Source organism: Mercenaria mercenaria, chromosome 10 (assembly GCF_021730395.1).
Source record: "Mercenaria mercenaria strain notata chromosome 10, MADL_Memer_1, whole genome shotgun sequence".
Classification (NCBI taxonomy): Eukaryota; Metazoa; Mollusca; class Bivalvia; order Venerida; family Veneridae; genus Mercenaria; species Mercenaria mercenaria.
The window spans coordinates 77,010,688-77,029,479 of NC_069370.1; the positions used below are offsets into that span (position 1 = coordinate 77,010,688).

Below are 18,792 nucleotides of genomic sequence, written 5' to 3' on the forward strand. Positions count from 1 at the left end.
TTTCGGAAGTATGATACGAACCAACGTACTCAATGACTCTTTGGACTTTTGGCTGGAGTTCTTTCAGGTCACTGTCCATAGTGTTGCTAGAATTTTTAGTCTCCGCGGGCCTTTTTCGCACAAAGAAACTTCTTATTTTCCTCTCCATTTTTGCAGTTGCGAATCACCGACCAAAACGAAAACAAATATCGTCTAGAAGCTTACTTAGATATCAGATAATTACATTTGTTTAAAGCGACAAGCATCTACAAGTGGTCATGTGATTGTTGGTAAATTAATTACCCCAAAGGAGTTTTTAAAGAGGAAAGGACAGTTTGAGCGAATTCCACTATTTTCGAACAATGTTTGTTGGCATAATATCTTGGTAAAGTTTGATAACCACCCAAATTGCCCCAGCCACTCTTAGATTATGGCCAAGTTCGATGATGGGCATATTTTGTGACAGTCTGGCACTCTTGTTAACAACTGAGCACGATGTGCTCAAGATGAGCGATTGTTATCACCAAGTGTCTGCTATATGTTGTCAGCCGTTTGACTGTTAACTTGCTAGAAGTCATAATTTTGACCTAATCTTAATGAAATATGGTCAGATGTTACTCTCAATAAATTTTGGACATTTTCGTTACTGGATCATCTGAAATTATATCTAGGCTTTAAATCAATTAATATGAAAACCTTGTTAACACCCGAGAGGCCACGTTTGCTACGGCATCTTCATAAAATTTTAAAAGTTTTTCATAAAATCTAGGTCAAATGTGAAACTGTGTTACCCGAGTTAATAAACTAGGTCACAAGGTCAAATCTTAGAAACACCTTGTTAATGCTTTAGAGGCCACATTTTCTTCTTGTCAGAATACATTGGCCCATTTTAAAAATAATTTGATATTTCCCATTTTAAAAATAATTTCACTGATATTTCCCATTTTAAAAATAATTTCACTGATATTTTCCATGCTCAACTGGAATTGTTCAAGCAGTCTGTGAAACTCAGGTGAGTGACTGAAAGCCATCTTGGCCCTTTTGTTTGACATTTTTCAAGTTACATTTACCAAATTTTATACTTTTTTTCAGGATTTCAACGAAGAACATGCACTCCAGGCTTTTAGAAAATTTGACCATGATAACAATGGCTATATAAATGCAAAAGATTTTGAAGAAATCATGATTTCTCTAAAGAGTTACCTGCTCACACCATTTGTACAGGAAAATCTAGTATCTGTAAGTATATCTGAAAAGCAGATAATGTATTTCATGGGAATGTGTGCGTTTTGGCAATTTTCAGAATAATAGTCATGAAGGTAAGGGGTGTGTTTCATTTGTTTTGGGGATAAAAGGAAATGCAGGTGTTCCCACTTGCTAGCTTCCCAGAACCAAAGGTTCAGAGTGAGTTATAAGTATGGATGGATAGTATGGTGTCCTTATTTCAACAATATTTACTTAAATATCTTTTGAGAAACTATTGGTCAGAGTTACTCATACTTGGTCCATACCATCCAGGCAAGGTCCTCTCTCAGTTTTGTTCAAATGTAGGCATTTGGCACTAGAGCTAAAAATAAAAAAAATCTTTGAATGACTTCTTCTTCTGAAGCCCTTGATGGATTTTTATCAATTTAGGTCTATAGGATCATTGTATGGTCTTCTCGCAAATTTATTCAAATGGTGATGCTTTGCCCCTTTTAGAGGCGCTAGAGCTAAAAAAAAAAAATTAATACCACTTGATCGAAATTCATCAGACTTGGTCTTTAGGATCATTATAAGGTCCTCACCTAGGCCCCTTTAAGGGGCTGCTAGAGCTATAAATTTTGGATGGAAGTGCATGCCGATTTTTTTTCGATTGAGTACACAATTACTCGTTAAAGTGGTTTCTGTAACCAGAATATGCAAGAATTGGCCGTATTTAGCATTTTGTCACTATTAAAGGGAGATCATTCTAAATAATTAGTTGTTTCACCATTTCTCCTGTAAGCAGTGATATTAAGTCTCAAAACCATTTTTTTTGTTGTTGGATAAAGTTGTAAATAATAACTTTGTGCTAAACCATTGTAAATTGAGTAAATTTTAATAGCTTATTTAAGATCGTAATTATTATTTTATGTATTGGTGACTAATAAAATGCAAAGCTGAACGTCTGGAGCAAACTGCAAAATCAGCATAAAATTGGACTGGTTTACATTTTAAATTATAAAGGATATGTTTTTTTATGATGTACTGCTAATTTTAATGTTTGCACACAGGTGTGGTGTGATTTTCTAATTGTTTATGATATAAGCGGTACTGCAATAAGCGGCATAATTACACTTTACAGCGACCATGATTTTGCAAACACGTGTTACCTGGCAGGGGTCATTATTGACCATTGAGCATCAATTTGTATAATCTGGATAATTGATCGAAAAGATGTAGACACTTTGGTGCCGTTTAGATGGCCGCATTAAAATTGACGTGTTTCTAGTCTCTTTTTTTGTTTTCGAGTACTTGATTACAAAATTTCGTAATCGATACTTGGAACACTGAGCGAATACCCAGTTAACCGGTTAACCATTGCCATCCCTACTAAAAATAAAAAAATGTCTAAATGCCTTCTTCCTTTGAACCACTTTGCTGATCTTACTGACATGGTCAGTAGCATGTTAAACTTTCCTCAATGAAATTTGTTCAAATTAGGGAATTTGACATGTTTTTTGTATTAAACACAATTGTTGCCATCTATGATTCAGAGCAGCATACATAAACTATATTTAGTGTCAAATGATCAAGTTCAGGTGAGTGGCATAGAGTCACTGTGGCCCTCTTGTTTTAAAAGTAAATGCAAGTGTTTTATTTTTGGAATGAAAGGAAATGTCATTAGTTTTGTTTGTTTTGGGAATAAAGGAAGTGTTTCATTAATTTTGTTTTAGGATAAAAGGAAATGGAAGTGTTTTGAATATAATTTATGGTTTTCGGTTTATTTTTTATGATTATTTTAGTGACGTTATTTTGGTAGTGCTTATAAGAGGTTTGGGATTAGGAATTATAGCATGTAATGGGGTCACTTGCCATTGGTTCCAATTGTACCAGTGCTGATTTGGCTGTATTTGTTTTAAAAGACTGCCTCTGTAAGCTTGAAACCTTTGTAGTAAGAATGCTGAAGTAAGAGAGCAGAAACTTAAATTTTGGTACATTAAGGAGGGTTTGAGGAATTTGGGATGAAAAAATTATGCAGATATTATTTTATGTTTTTCGGTGGTTTATCGAAATATAACGGTGAATTATGTCCTGATAAACTCACTGGCCACTCAGTGAAAATTACCAAATCTGATACCCGGATTAACGTCAAAAAGTTTACCGAGCGTACTGAAAGCCGGAAACAATATGACGATGACGTCGTTAAAATGACGTCATCTTTGCGATGCTTCCTGATAAAATTTCCCGCAAATTTCGACATTTTATTGAAATAAACACAACAAAAGTAGAGTTTTAGACATAAAATAAACAGAAAAATTGTTGGTATCAATGTAATATCACGGTAATTTCACTCGTGAACACCAAAAGTTGTTATTTTCACTCGTGGCTGCGCCACTCGTGAAAATATCAATTTTGGTTTCCACTCGGTGAAATTATAACATGATATTACACCGAAACCAACAATTATCCTCTATGTAAAGTGTAGTATACAAGCAGAGGTATGAACATACTGGGGAATCTTCCTCTTGAATATTGTGTATGTCACATGTTGAGAGAATGACTTTATATGGTGAGTTTATAGTTTTCAGGGTAGTAGTTGTTTATTTACAGACACACATTTTCGATGAAAAAAACTGTTCTGCAGGGCAACATGTAATGTTCATAAGATATTTATAATTGTTATAGTTTTATTGCATGCTTTGACAATAAGCATTTGGTTGACTGGTGAAAAATAGCTGCTGTGTTATGAGCATAACAGTGAGGTTTTTTTGTGTAGAATGATTTTGACTTATCACACACATACAATATTTATAGGCATAAAGTGTGTCCCTTTTTCAATTCAGATTAACTGCAAAATTGCATGGTATATAAGCGAATAAGGTATAGAATTTCCAACACATATGATGAATTATACAATAACTTATTCTACTTTACACACACTATTTAAACTTGAATTTCCAGTGTATAAAGTACATTGTCACTATTTTTTATATCTTATTAAATATGAAGCATGAGGTTCATGGATTGGGCAAGATTCTACAGTATAACATAATTTTTCATTGAAAAATTTCCAATTTAACTTCAAGTGGAATGTGTTTGTTACACAGAATAGAAAACATTAGAAAATGAAGCAAAATTTAAGCTGAAGACAAAAGCTGCACTCCTGAGTCTGATCCCGGATGTGGCGCATGTTCTATTTGATGATTTGATAAAAGATGTGTCTGAAATCATTCAACTTCAACCTCTGTTTCTTGTGGGGAAGTTGGCAGTTACTTGCGGAGAACAGGTTTTTACAGGTACAGAATCCAGGAACACTGGTTAGGTTTAAACTTAACTGTTATTAAACTTCAAACAAACAAACAAACAAACAAACAAAAAACAAAGACACATTATGCATGTATATAGAGAATATTAGGTTACTGTCTTATAAATTTAAATTTATTAAGTGAGTCGGAGAAAATATAAAAGTCGAGGCTCTGCCGAGACTTTTATTTTTTCGTAGACGAACTTAATAAATTTAAATTTATAAGACAGTAACCTAATGTTCTATTTATCCTACCTTCTGATCTAAAATCATTCTTTAATTAAAATTCAAAATTTACCACCAACTAGATCCGAGTCTGTCTTGCACAGAAATTAATACCCCCACCATTACACAAACAGGTCTTTAAAATAAAAATATTATAAAATTAGAGCCGAAAAACAAAGGCTAACCTTGTTCTGCTTTGTGTCTGACTTCTCTGTTCTGCTGAACATTAAAGAATAATTTTAATTTGCTGCCAAGTGAAGTTTTTGTCCGAAGTTCAGTTGAATGTCGGATTGCCCATCCTCACCAAGAAAAACGATTGACGAGACTTATATACACGCCATATCGCCGCTTGACAAAACGAATGGGGCAAACCGTTTCCTCGTGATTTTATTCAATAACACTCCATTACAGATGCAATATATTCCTAGATTGACGAGTAGAAAGCTAAAATTCTGAACAAATGCTATACATGAGTCACTTTCCGTTTCTCCGAGCGTTTCCATTATAAAAACTTTTTGTAGTAATTGCAAGTACGGTATGCATACACTATACATTTGTGATGGTCTCACATACCTAATAAAAGCGCGTATATGAAAATAATTGCATAAATAGAGAATCTATGTCTTTTAGCAGTTATGCTCAAAAACAAGATGGCGTCGTTTTAAAAAAAAATCCAAAAAGTAGTCCGCCAAGCTTTATTTAGTCACTGACCAAATAAAGCAAAATTTATCTGACCCCTTGATTTTTGCCTTTATTTTGCATGAAGGTAGGATAAATTATTTAATTGCAGTGTGCTTTAACAAACTTCAAAGGCATTTCTCTCTCTTTGACATTCATTTTTTTTTTTTGATATGTTAAAAATTTTGTATTCAAAATATTGATTTGTCATTTTCTGGCATATTTTGTAAAGGTATTAATTAAAAGCACAAGTTGAAATGTTTTAATGTAAGTTCTGAATTTCTGCAGTATTTTGAATGTCGTAAAATAATAACCACTTTAATTTAAACTTGATTAATTGTAAATTTTAGTGATCAAGATTTGGTAAATATTCTTTATCTTTCATATATATATTATACATGTATACACTCCAAATGAATATTTTTACCCCGATACTAATGGGCTTTTTATAATTCTTTTTTTTTTCTATAGCATATACATCAACAGATTTTTATCTGAAATGACAGAATTTTGTAATTTGTATAATAACCATTTGTTGCTAGAGTAAATGCTACAGTAGCTAAATTGCATTAATTAATTGATATTTAATCAATAAAGATATATGAAAAAAGCCTCAGAAGATATTTTTACTGTAATACTAAAAGTTTTTCTATTTTCTTTTTTTTTATCAATTCAGATGTGCATAACGGTATGTTTTTTACACACTAATAGATTTACCACTACATTTGTATAATCTTTCAATGTATTATTAGTTGCGCAGAAGTCTGCATCTAATTTTATATAGCCTTTTTTGTAAGTCTAATGTAAGCTTAAGCCTTATACAAGCATTGGTTAGCCTCACTTGAAGCTTTTTTTTTATTTATTTTTTATGATATATAGAGGAGTCAGTAATCTTAGAAATAAAGTTGAAGACTACTTCTTATAGTAAAGTTGTAATATATCTTTTTTCCCAAAATGATAGTCATGTAAAACCAGCTACCGATGCATAAAAATGAATTAGAGATCTTGAAATTATCTGTTATCCCATTTATAGTGAAGCTGTTGATCTATTGAAGGATACATCTTACTTGTTGATAAACTAACCATAATTTTACCAAAGTATTTATTATATAATAAGTAAGCCTCCCTTCGTTTCACACAAGTCCTGTGCCTGTATTGTATCTACTATCGTTATATAAATCTCAGATTTTAAGAATGAAATTAGTAGGTGTTGTGAGTTTTCCTTTCTCTTTATCCTCAACATTGTTTGTTCATTCTTTTTCTTATATGTTCCAGTTTATTACTGCTCATTTATGGAGCATTCCAGTCCATCTAACCCCACCCCCAACATACAAACACAGTCTTATCATCACCTAAGTGTGTGATGGTTGTGCTTGGTGACAATACGTTAGTTGCTTGTCTTATTGAATGTGAAGCTGCAACAAAAGTATATCCATTTATTATGTAATGCATATACTGTGTTGGTGCACCGTAAAACCCAAATAAATAAATAAATAAACAAACAGACAGCAACTGTTCACCATGTAACAGTAAAAAGACAAGATAAAAAATCACACTTTTTTTCTGAAATGACATGGCATTTCATTGAGGCATGAAGTAAACAAATGAGGCTAAACTAAAAGTTTGTAGCTTGGTTAGTTTGCCATTCAATGGGTGTTTTTTCTTATTTTCATCATAAATGTATATTATAATATTAATTACCTGTTGACTTGATGCTAAAGCTTCTATTTTGCACCAGTATAATCTCAAAAAACTTGTATATTCTTCACTCAAAATATATCTATGCAAGCATGATATATATGTTCCTTCTAGTTATGGGCTATGATTCACATTTTAATTATTTTATTCATTAAAAAAAACATATTTTGATAACTGAAATGAAATGATTAGAAAATTTCTGTTCATAGCTTTAGTGCAGAAAAGTATAAGTAGTGCTTGAAACCTTAAACTGCTATTTAGTTATGTTAAGAATAACTATTTATTACAGACATATTTTTATGATTTAACAAATTAACATGGTAGTGATAAATATAATAGGATTATTTTAATTTCTGCGATGCTGTATTCGGCTCGAGTGGAATTTTGCCAGATCGGATCTCAAGAGGTGCGCAAGCGCCGAATGTGATCTGACCTTGCAAAATCCATGAGAGCCGACTACAAAATCCCAGATCTAGCTACTGTTATAATAACCCTTTTATTACATTCCTCTACCTTTTTGTTTGTTGTTTTGTTATTGAACAAAATCTTCAGTGTTTATCAATATTAAAATGGAACTAAGTGAAGTTTTTATGTGTGCTATTTATAGAACTGAGTCAGGTCATGCATATTATGAAAGTAGTCTGGTAGCCTACAGTACAAAAGGTACAATACAGAATTTAAAAGGTACAATATGGAATTTTATTTGCCTGTTCATATCTAATTGTGAAATACAAGCCCATATTTTACAGAATTTATATAGGTATATAATAAAACTGATTATGTGGGACAGTAAACTTTGGTGCTTTGAATAACTTTTAGTTGAGTGTGTTTCAAAAACTTTTAATTCAGTAGATAGTTCACATTGTGATGACATTTCTCAGCTTCCAGCATTGGCAGACAGTACATTACACAACTTGTCCAAGCCTTGTTTGGGTTGCTGTTGAGAAATTTGTCAACCATCCAGTGTGCAACAGGATCCATGAACTGTTTACCACAGAATAAGACCCGAGCAAGTAGATATTGGTCTGATTGCATGTTGGAACACTGCCAAACCTTTGTAAATTAGCAAGTCAGCACAGGCACTTTCATCCCTGCAATAGTGTTGAAGTAGGCCCTAGTGTCTAATATTTGTAGTAGATTATAGAAATTAAGAAATTAAAATAAAGCGTTGATGAATAAAGTCACTGCAAATAAAAAAGCCAGTGTCAGGCTGCAGCTTAAGACAAGCTTCCACCTGTCAATCTAAGAGTTGTGATCTCAATGTGACAGATGAATAGTGTTTCCTGAAAGGCAAAGTTATCCTTTTTAGCTCGACTATTCATAGAATAGTAGAGCTATTGGACTCGCCCATGCGTCGGCGTCCGCGTCCGCATCAGCGTCCGCATCCAGATTTTGGTAAAGGTTTTGTATGTAAGCTGGTATCTCAGTAACCACTTGTGGGAATGGATTGAAACTTCACACACTTATTCACTGTGACAAACTGACTTACATTGCACAGGTTCCATAACTCTATTTTGCTTTTTTACAAAATTATGCCCCTTTTTCTACTTAGAAATTTTTGGTTAAGGTTTTGTATGTAAGCTGGTAACTCAGTAACCACTTGTGGGAATGGATTGAAACTTCACACACTTATTCACTGTGATGAACTGACCTACATTGCACAGGTTCCATAACTCTATTTTGCTTTTTTACAAAATTATGCCCCTTTTTCGACTTAGAAATTTTTGGTTAAGGTTTTGTATGTAAGCTGGTATCTCAGTACTTACTAATGGGAATGGATTGAAACTTCACATACTTGTTCACTGTCATGATCTGACATGCACTAAGCAAGCCCCATAACTCTTCTCTTTTTTTTCAAAATTATGCCCCTTTTTCGACTATGCAGTTTTTGGTTAAATTTTTGTATGTAATCTGATATCTCAGTATCCACTAATTGGAATGGATTGAAACTTCCACACACTTGTCACTGACAAGGCTGTTGAATAGTCGAGCGTTGCTGTCCTCCGACAGCTCTTGTTTCATGTGGGGATGGTGTTTATCATTTTTGCAGTACAGAATGTCTGTTTACCAGTACACTTAACACAGTTATAAAGTTATCATACTTATAGAAAAATAAAACATTGTCGAAAATTATGATAATTTTAGAGATCAGCTGATATTTCAAAACTAAGGTATTATAGTTTTGTTGAAATAAATTTGATATGCAGAAGAACTGGTGCAAGTATTTATAAGACAAATTGGTCGCATTTACTAGTTGTTCTATTGGTACAGTTACATTAGAATTTCTGTCAGGTGAAGGGGTAAGATGAAGGATTTTATTTAAGTTTGCAGCATTAACATTTGACATATTCTCTAGCGTGTTAAAAACTGGCATGCAATTCAGAAATTTAGTCTTGTGCTGACAGGATCATTATCAAAGTTTGCACACAACTTCAGTTTACTTACTTGGTTGGCTCAGTAATATAAAGTTAATTAAAATCTCATTCTATATAAATGGCAGTTTGATAGTCCATGATGTTGCTTTGCTTCTATTTGTATTGTTTGCTCTTCCCTCTGTCATGTACTGAATCTTATTCAATATTTTTGGCAGTCTGTTGTTTAATTTTACATAATTAGGGCTAAATGTTTTTAGAATGTTATCTGTACTTTTTGGTGTCAGTTTTAATTCCCTAATTTCTGTAATAATCCCCTAATGATGGGAAAACAAAACCATCAGCAGCAGGGGTGGGGGTGGGGGTGGGGATGCTATGTCATCAGGAAATTTAACCAGATCTACAGCTTTTATTCTTGTAAATATTGTTTTAATAGGTGACAATCTTTGGTTGTGCCTGAAGTTTCTTTTATCTGTCTGTTTTTTTGCATGCCTTTATTATTTTGAATATAGATTGAATTTAATTCTGGATTAGGAAAAAGTTAGTACTAATTTATAATTGGTGTGATTCAGCTTGTACAAAGTTTTTGATATGTTAACAATATCAGAAGATCTTCATAGTTGCATTTCGTTACTTCTTTCATTAATATGATGTTATTTGTAAATAAAAGTGAATATTATAGAAGATGAATAGAAAACATCTTCACCACAATTACTCATGTAGGGAACAGCTCAAATACTGACAAAAATCATATGGATGTGCAGAATTTTTCTATGGTTGCACACTCTTTCATGACCTTATTTATACATTTTGTGGTAGGCCCGCCTGTTTAGCACAGTAGAGAGAGTGCAGATCTATAGTTCATGGGGTTGTAAGTTTGATTCCTGACTAAGGGTTATATTGTCTATGATTGTCTATGATGCTTTGATAAGAAATTGTTTGTTCACATCTTTCATGTGGAGAAGTTGGATCTTACTTGTGTAGAACAGGTTAGTTCTGGAAGAAAATCAAGGAACACTGGTCAGGATAACTGCCTTTCGTATCATAACTGAAATACTGTTGAAGAAATTCTGCTCAACCAAAAACAAGCAAAGAAACAAACAATTTATGGTATGCAGTAGCTGTTGGGTAACCTTAACCTTTATGTGCACACTGAAAAAGCTAAGACATGCAAGCACTAAGACCTATGTGTAATAAAGCAAGAGTTAAAACCATGTTCACCACCCTTACCAGATTTATAGCCTCTGCAGGAAATAGATAAATGACATAGATGATCCTTTTTATAAAAAGAATACCGGTAGCTAATTTTCTGTTTGTAAGAGTTATACAAATTTGTCTCAGGATATTTATATTTTGATTATATTATATTAAAGTTTTGCAGGGGAGAAAACTGTGTGCAAAAGGATCCTAAAGGTGCCATCGACTCCTACTGGCCCAACATATCCTAAGGCTGAAAATTTATGAAATACAGTTAAAAATAAGTTATTGGCACATATATGTATTATATATTGTAGGTAGCAGTGGGAGATTTTCATAAGAAGATTAGCTATGCATACTTCACAGCATTTATTTCATTGCTAAACAACATGGAATTGATGAAGAAAATCTACATGGCTGCAACAAAAAGAGATGTAAATGTTGCTTGCACAAAAGGTTGGTTTATTTATTTTATTCAGAAACCATTTTTAGCTCGACTGTTTGTAGAATATGGAGAGCTATGCTACTCTGACTTTGGTGTTGGTGTTGGTTAAAGTTTTTAATCCCCCGCCACAAGTGGTTGGGGGTTATAGGAGTGGTCTCCGTCCTTCCATAACATTTTGTGTCTGCTCTGTATCTAAACCCCTTGAAGGATTTTCATGAAACTTGGGTCAAATGATAACCTCATTAAGACGATGTGCAGAATCCATGAATCAGCCATGTCGGTGCAAGGTCAAGGTCACAACTCAAGGTCAAAGGTTTGAGCCTTCCATTTCGTGTCTGCTCTGTATCTCCTAAACCCCTCGAAGGATAATCATGAAACTTGGATCAAATGATCACCTCATCAAGACGATATGCAGAACCTATGAGTCAGCCATGTCGGCTCAAGGTCAAGGTCACAACTCGAGGTCAAAGGTTTAAGCCTTTCATTTCGTGTCCGTTCTGTATCTTCTAAACCCCTTGAAGGATAATCATGAAACTTGGATCAAATGATCACCTCATCAAGACGATGTGCAGAACCCATGAGTCAGCCATGGTGGCTCAAGGTCAAGGTCACAACTCCAGGTCAAATGTTTGAGCCTTCCATTTTGTGTCTGCACTGTATCAAGCAAGGTCAAGGTCACAACTGAAGGTCAAAGGTTTGAGCCTTCCATTTCGTGTCTGCTCTGTATCTCCTAAACCCCTGGAAGGATAATCATGAAACTTGGATCAAATAATCACCTCATCAAGACAATGTGCAGAACCCATGAGTCAGCCATGTCGGCTAAAGGTCAAGGTCACAACTCGAGGTCAAAGGTTTGAGCCTTCCATTTTGTGTCCGCACTGTATCTTCTAAACCCCTTGAAGGATAATCATGAAACTTGATTCAAATGATCACCTCATCAAGACGATGTGCAGAACCCATGAGTCAGCCATGGTGGCTCAAGGTCAAGGTCACAACTCAAGGTCAAATGTTTGAGCCTTCCATTTTGTGTCCGCACTGTATCTCCTAAACCCCTTGAAGGATAATCATGAAACTTGGATCAAATGATCACCTCATCAAGACGATGTGCAGAACCCATGAGTCAGCCATGGTGGCTCAAGGTCAAGGTCACAACTCAAGGTCAAAAGTTTGAGCCACTATCCATAACAGCGGTGGGGGATATAGCAGTCTTTTAGACTGCCTTGTTATGAAATGGAAATATCTTGTATACCATCAAAGATATTTACGTCAATTAGTAGGTAGAGCGTTGGTCTACGGATCGTGGGGTATTGAGTTTGATCCTAGGGCGGGGCGTATGTTCTCCGTGACTATTTGATAAACAACATTGTGTCTGAAATCATTAGTCCTCCACCTCTGATTCATGTGGGGAAGTTGGCAGTTACTTGCGGAGAACAGGTTTGTACTGGTACAGAATCCAGGAACACTGGTTAGGTTAACTGCCTGCCGTTACATGACTGAAATACTGTTGAAAAATGGCTTTAAACCGAAAACAAGCGGACAAACAATTTACATCAAACTTGGAACACTTGTTTATTACAACAGTCTCTACCTGTAGACAAGAGTGCATAACTCTGTCAAGTATTTTGGCTGAATTATGGCTCTTTTTGAACTTGGAAATTGCTTTAGATTTCTTCAAGTCCATGTTTTGTAAAAACTATTTGACATGTGGCTTTGAAACTTTGAATACTTGTTTATTATAACAGTCTCTACCTATAGGCAAGAGTACATAACCCTGATAACTATTTTGGCTGAATTATGACTCTTCTTGGACTTGGAAATTGGTTCAGATTTTGTACAAGTCCATGTTTTGTTAAAACTGTTTGACATGTGGCTTTAAAATTGTGAACACTTGTTTATCATCATGATTTCTATCAGTAGGCAAGAGTACATAACTTCGTCAACTTTTATGGCCCTTTTTGGACTTCGAAATTGGTTCAGTTTTTGTACAAATCAACGTTTTGTAAAACTATTTGACATGTGGCTTTGAAACTTTGAACACTTGCTTATTGTCATGATTTCCATCTGTAGGCAAGAACACATAACTCTGTCAACTATTTTTGCTGTTTTATGGCCCTTCTTGGACTTTGAAATCAGTTAAATTTTTCATAGTAGTCCATATTTTGCCTTACATGTTTGTCATATGGCTTTGGAACTTTGACCACTTGTTTACCATCATAGTCTACATATGTATAGGCAAGACTGCATAACTAGGACAAGGACTTTAGCTCAGTTGTGGCCCTTTTTTGACATAGAAATTAGTTAAGTTGCATACCATTCCATATTTTGTCTAAACTGTTTGATATATGGCTTTGAAACTTTGAACACTTGTACAGATATCAAAAAGGATCATGGAACATCATAGGAATATTATTCAGGATGTGAATCGTGCATCTGGGATTTTGTTTTGGATTTCTATCAGTCAGACCACAGTTATAGCCCTTGGTTTCCAAAAATATGCATAAAGGGCTTACATGTTTGTGTTGCATGTATCTCAAAAAGTGCTTGACTTAGTGTCATAAAACGTTAGGAGATTGTAATATAACATGTGAAGTTGCACATCTGGTGTTCTGTTTTCTTTTTCACAACCAGACCAAAATTAAGGTCCTTGACTATTGAAAAATATACAAGTGTTTAAAAGTTTGACATTGATTCTATGTTTCAAACCCTGATATTATTTCTATGTTACATTTTCAACATTGTTTCTGTGTTACATCTCAAATATTGTTTCTGTGTTATATACCAGATATTATTTTGATGTTACATCCCAGATATTATTTTTATGTTACATCCCAGATATTGTTTCTAAGTTATATCCCAGACATTGCTTCTATGTTATATCCTAGACATTGTTTCAATGTTACATCCCAGACACTGTTTGTATGTTACAGAGGAGTTGATGTACCAGTCACAAGAGTTCCCACAGATTACACCAATGGAACTTGATATCCTCTTCCAACTTGTACAGCTTCTACATCAAACACAGTAAGACCTTTCTTTGTCAGACAATTGAAACATGAAAAACCCTACTTCCTAGTTATGTCTCTAGTTAGTTAAGTGAAATAGTGAGAATTTTATAGTAAAACAGTGAGAACTGTATCCTGTTTCAAGTTTCTATGTCCCTACATAAAACTCTGAAAATATGGATTATATTTCACAAGAAAATGCTACCAGCCAGAAAATAAATGCTATATTTTACTATGAATGTTGTATTTTGTATGTGGTTGAGCTACTTTAATAGTTCTGTAAATAGTGCACTCAAAAAACCCACTTATGTTCTATTTCAGTATTGGTAAACCCTTAAGATTTCATTTGATGTTTATTAGTCTCATACAGATTACTGAGATATTTAGAATGTTTCAAGTTTATAATATGTTTGTACCTTAATGACAATTATGCTTTTAAAAATCAGACTTAGAAACACTATAGTCTCACATAGCTGACTGGCTTGAACTGCCGACAAACAATGCTTACATTACTGGTTACCTGCAGCAGCATGAATACATTTCATCTGAATAAATTGTGATTTGTTTCAGGGGAATATTTCAAAACAGTAAACAAAAGTGTGGTGGTATATAATAAAATGGTCATTATAACAGTAGCTTGATTTGGGATATTGTGTTGGACTGGCATGGATTCTGCCAGGCTTGATCACACTTGGCACTTGAGTGCCTTGAATGATCTGGCCAGGAAAAATGCACTTAGCCAAATACAACATCCCAGATCAATCTTCAATTATAATAACCCTGTTATGTTCTAGTAAAATACCAGTGAATCTGTCTGCATTCTAATAGATCTGCCTGGATTTTAGTACAGTTGTGTGGATTCTTGCAGAGCTGCCTTGATTCTAGTAGATCTGCCTGGATTCTAGTAGATCTGCCTGCATTCTAGTAGATCTGTCTGGATTCTGATAGATCTGCCTTTATTCTAGTAGAGCTGCCTGGATTCTAGTAGATCTATCTGGATTCTAGTAGATCTGTCTTGACACTAGTACAGTTGTCTTGATTCTGGAAGAGCTGCCTGGATTCTAGTACAGTTGTCTGGATTCTTGCAGAGCTGCCTTGATTCTAGAAGAGATGTCTAAATTCTAGTAGAGCTGCCTGGATTCTAGTACATTTGCCTGGATTCTAATAGAGCTGCTTGGATTCTAGTACAGTTGGCTGGATTCTAGTAGAGCTGCCTTTATTCTAGTGGAGCTAGAGCTGCCTGGATTCTTGTAGAGCAGCCTGGATTCCAGTTTAGCTGCCTGGATTCTAGTAGAGGTGCATGGATTCTAGTAGTTGCCTGGATTCTAGTAGAGCTGCCTGGATACTAGTAGAGTTGCCTGGATTCCAGTTGAGCAGCCTGGATTCTAGTAGAGCTGCTGGATTCAGTAGAGTTGCTGGATTCTAGTAGAGCTGTCTGCTTTGACATTTTTGTTCAACTTTGAGTATGTTGATTTGCTTGAAATCGAAACAGTAGTGATACCTTTGCTGTCTTTACTATTTCAGACAGAGTACAGAGAGACAGATGGGGTAAGTTTTAAAAATGTAAATACTCATTATTACTGTTCTTTGTGTCAGGATTGACACAGCAGATAAATAAATGGAAAATTGTTGAGAAAGACGTTAAACCCGAACACACACACACACAAATAAATGGAAATTATTACTTAATGAATATAAATGATTTCACAGAATTCTTTAGTAATATCTGTGTTATTTGGACTTTGCTATCTGTAAAAGAAGATGTAATATAACTAAATGGTGGTTTATTTTAAGATGATAAAGGGAAAGAACTTAGCGTTACATGCATGTCTGTTTTAGAATGTTATTCTGTCATACTGCTGATTGGGATATTTCAGGCTTGTGATGTTCCAAGATCTGGAAGAGTTGTCTCCTATGGAAGGACGTGAAACGCCATTTTCATTGCAGCTGCAAATTGCTGAGGTATTTTATTTTTGAATTTAATACTCAGTGAAATACAACATTCAAGTATCAGTAACCTGTACTCCCATGCTCATTCAAGCAATTAATATGTTTCATTGTAAAGTTTCCGATATGTCCGATGTTTGGATTGCTCAAAACCTTAGATTACGTAACCTTTACCCAGCTAAATTTCTAAAATGGACTGGTCCATCATTCAGTTTGGGCAGTGCCATTTGTTACTTTAACTGAATAGCGAACAGTTCAGACCATGATTGGCCTGCACGATCTTGGTCTGCACTGGTCACAAAGGCAGAATCACTTGCGATAAGCAGTCAATGTTTACTTCAGAGGGATGACTCATTGACGGGACTGTGAAGATTTTAATAGAATATCTTATCAGCATACTCTTCCCTTCTGTTCTGTTCCTGTTTTATGCTCAGTTGAGGCATTGTCCAGGTTGACAGATTTGGTATAGGGGAAGAATGGTCTCTTGTTTAAGATGCAGAGGCCGGGGTATAGAACCATGCTGTGGCAGGAAGGCATGAACTAATGTGACTCCAGTACTATTTTTTTTCGGAGTCGTGAGTGATTTATTTCGGATTAAGGCAGATTTCACTAACTAGGAAGAATTCAGTATAAATTGAAACCTTTATTTTCAGAAAGTTGGTCATGTGGTAAAAACTTCACTTTTATAGTCATTTATCAGAAACATAAGCAGTGTATATTGAGGATATTTTTTTGTTTTAGTGTGAGATCAAAACAACCTTCACTGAGTGAACACCAGATGTAATATCTTCATGAGTGGCACAGTCATGAATGTAAGATTTAAAACTGGGTGTTTATGAGTTAAAGATATTTCGATCTTGTGTGTTAAAAAAAAAATCCTTGTCATTTCATTGATTTTCGCCAAATTATACCAGATTTGCCCAAGTCGTATGCATCTTCGAGATTTTAGATCTATTTTTACATTTTTAATATGATGGAATGAATATCTATGTTTTTGTAGGGAATTTTACGATTGAGTATCGTAATAGTGAAAGTTACGAATATAATCTACCATTATCATTGTATTTCAGAAAGCCACTGACAGGCATAAAATAAACAAATATTCTTTGTACCTTGTACCTACTCACCTACCTTTTAATACAAAGGGAAAGATTACTGCACTGTGTAAATTAAATATATATAATATGGTAAAGAAACGGTGCACATAGAAATAAAGCACATTGTTATAATGAGAATAATTTCCAAGGTAGAGAATACAGATTAAAAGGTTAGGATTTCATACATGTATAGACTACTAGCAAATGTATAGCAAGCTGATATTTAGTGTACTTTAATTATCATTAGGAATTTCAAACATGTTTGCATGTAAGAAAATATCACTTCAGGGCTAATGTATTATATGTGCGTCTTAAAATGACTCCATGTACACAAAGTTTGAAAGTGGTATAGGTTTTACTCTGTGGTAAGTGGGTGCTTGGGCCATTGCAAAAAAAAATTGAAGCAGAAACTACTTCCAAACTTTAAAGGATTTCTAAAGAAACTTTGTCCTTGTGATCCCCGTAATTTTTTAAGAGTTGAATTTAGCATTGCAGAGTTAAGGGGCCTTAGACTAAGAGATAAAATATGAATTATCATTGATCTTATGTCCTTTGACAATAATAATCACTCTGAGTGACAGCTCTGGTTTATATGCATGTTCATTTTTAGCTCACCTGTCACATAGTGACAAGGTGAGCTTTTGTGACGGCCCTTTGTCCGTCGTCCATCCACAATTTCTTGTGAACACGATAGAGACCACATTTTGCAATCGATTTTAATCAAACATGCACACAACTTGTATTGGCATAACATCTTGGCTCTTTTTGAAAACTGGCCAGATCTCATCATGGGTTCCAGAGTTATGGTCCTTTAAAGGGCCAAAATTTGATTCTCTTATGGTTTGATTTGATACAAACTTGCAAAGTATCTTTAACAATATTACATTTTAGATTCCATGATGAATCCGTCAGATCAGATCAAAAGTTATGGAATTACGGCCCCTGATTGACCCTTGAAAGAGGCAAAATTTGTTAATTTTTACGTTGTGAACACGATAGAAGTGACATTTTACATTCGATTTTAACCACACTTACACACAACAATTCACAACAAGATCTCGGCAAGATTCCATCATTGGTTCTAGAGTTACTGCCCCTTTCAACTATATAGAGGTTTCATTTATGCTTTGATTTGATACAAACTTGCACAGAATGAATCTTGATGATCTCTAGGCAGAATTCGAAACTGGGTCATGTGGGTCAAAAACTAGGTCACAAGGTCAGATCGAAGGAAAAGCTTGTTCATACCCTAGAGGCCACATTTATGACCATATCTTCATGAAACTTGGTCAGAATGCTTACCTTGATGATTCCTATGCCAAGTTCGAAATTGGTTCATGTAGGGTCAAAAACTAGGTCACACACTCAAATCAAAGGAAAAGCTTGTTAACACACTAGAGGCCACATTTATGAGCCTATCCTCATGAAACTTGGTCAGAATGTTTATCTTGTTGATTCCAAGGCCAAGTTTGAAAATTGGTGATGTGGATTCTCTCTAATCAAAGGAAAAGCTTGTTAACACTCTAGAGGCCACATTATGATCCTATCTTCATGAAACTTGGTAACAATGTTTATCTTGATGATCCTTAGGCCAGGTTTGAATCTGGGTCATGTGGGGTCAAAAACTAGGTCACCTGCTCAAATCAAACAAAAAAACCTGTTA

General features: G+C 34.7%; 1 protein-coding gene across 3 annotated transcripts in view; it reads left to right on the plus strand.

Annotated features, from left to right (window-relative positions):
* Positions 1-18,792, plus strand: part of LOC123561078 (electrogenic aspartate/glutamate antiporter SLC25A13, mitochondrial-like) — a 71,737-nt gene that overhangs the window by 16,426 nt on the left and 36,519 nt on the right. For 2 of the 3 annotated variants that reach the window (XM_053516552.1, XM_053516550.1), the window contains exons 7-12: positions 1,072-1,218; positions 6,048-6,059; positions 10,956-11,094; positions 14,011-14,104; positions 15,610-15,633; positions 15,963-16,047. In XM_053516552.1, coding sequence (XP_053372527.1) covers positions 1,072-1,218; positions 6,048-6,059; positions 10,956-11,094; positions 14,011-14,104; positions 15,610-15,633; positions 15,963-16,047 — 501 coding nt within the window. The remainder of the gene's footprint in view (positions 1-1,071; positions 1,219-6,047; positions 6,060-10,955; positions 11,095-14,010; positions 14,105-15,609; positions 15,634-15,962; positions 16,048-18,792) is intronic. The other variant, XM_053516551.1, reaches the window with a different exon arrangement.